Source organism: Alligator sinensis, unplaced genomic scaffold (genome assembly GCF_000455745.1).
Source record: "Alligator sinensis unplaced genomic scaffold, ASM45574v1 scaffold707_1, whole genome shotgun sequence".
Taxonomy (NCBI): Eukaryota; Metazoa; Chordata; order Crocodylia; family Alligatoridae; genus Alligator; species Alligator sinensis.
This window is the reverse complement of record NW_005842065.1, coordinates 1,707,306-1,708,078: the sequence shown is the minus strand read 5'-3', so window position 1 is coordinate 1,708,078 and position 773 is coordinate 1,707,306. Positions and strand designations below refer to the sequence as shown.

The following is a 773-nucleotide window of genomic DNA, read 5'->3' as shown; positions in this document are numbered from 1 at the left end:
TGTGTTCCACCCCCCCGAATCCGGCTGAAGCTACCGAGTTCCCCATGGAGTACCTGCAGCGCGTGAAGCGGGTCCACTCACAGGGAGGCTATGGGTCACAGGGGTGAGTGTCCTCTCCTAGCTGGCCAGGGACACTGCTGACCCAGGACCTGCCCCACCCCTTGCTCACTGGGACTCAGCCCCCCTGTCCCCTGCAGGTACAAGTATGACTGGAAGCTGGAGGAGGCGCGAAAGAACATCCTGCGGACCCACACCACGGCTGTCAGCGCCCGCATGCTCTACCGCCTTGCCCACCAGGTGGGGTCAACCCCCGGCATCTGGTGGGGTGGGGAAGGCTTGGGAGGAGCCTGGCCATGATTGACACACTTTCTCCCCAAAAGGAGAAGTTTATGCCTGCCAAATACTTCTCCATCGACCGGGTCTTCCGCAACGAGACGCTGGATGCCACCCACCTTGCTGAGTTCCACCAGATCGAGGGCGTTGTGGCTGACTATGGCCTAACCCTGGGTGACCTCATGGGCACCCTACAAGAGTTCTTCACCAAGCTGGGTGAGCCGGGGGGCGGGGGCAGGAGCCTTGTGTGGGAGGGTGGGGGTGCATCTAGGATCCTTGGCACCTGCAGGGCTGAGCAGAGGGCCCAGGTGGGGTGGAAGTGGAATGTGCCAGGGCCCCAGGCTGAGTGCCTGTGGAGCCCAGGGTGGCACCTGTGGTCTCACGCCCCCTCCCCGCAGGACTTGCTCAGCTGCGTTTCAAGCCAGCCTACAATCCCTACA

General features: G+C 62.9%; 1 protein-coding gene across 1 annotated transcript in view; it reads left to right on the top strand.

The window, feature by feature from the left end:
* The window catches only part of FARSA (phenylalanyl-tRNA synthetase subunit alpha), a 5,353-nt gene that overhangs the window by 3,661 nt on the left and 919 nt on the right, over positions 1–773 (top strand). The window contains 4 exon segments of the mRNA XM_006023422.3: positions 19–103; positions 198–297; positions 381–549; positions 732–773. The exon segment at positions 732–773 is cut by the window's right edge and continues 14 nt beyond it. Of these exon segments, the coding sequence (XP_006023484.1) occupies positions 19–103; positions 198–297; positions 381–549; positions 732–773 (396 nt within the window).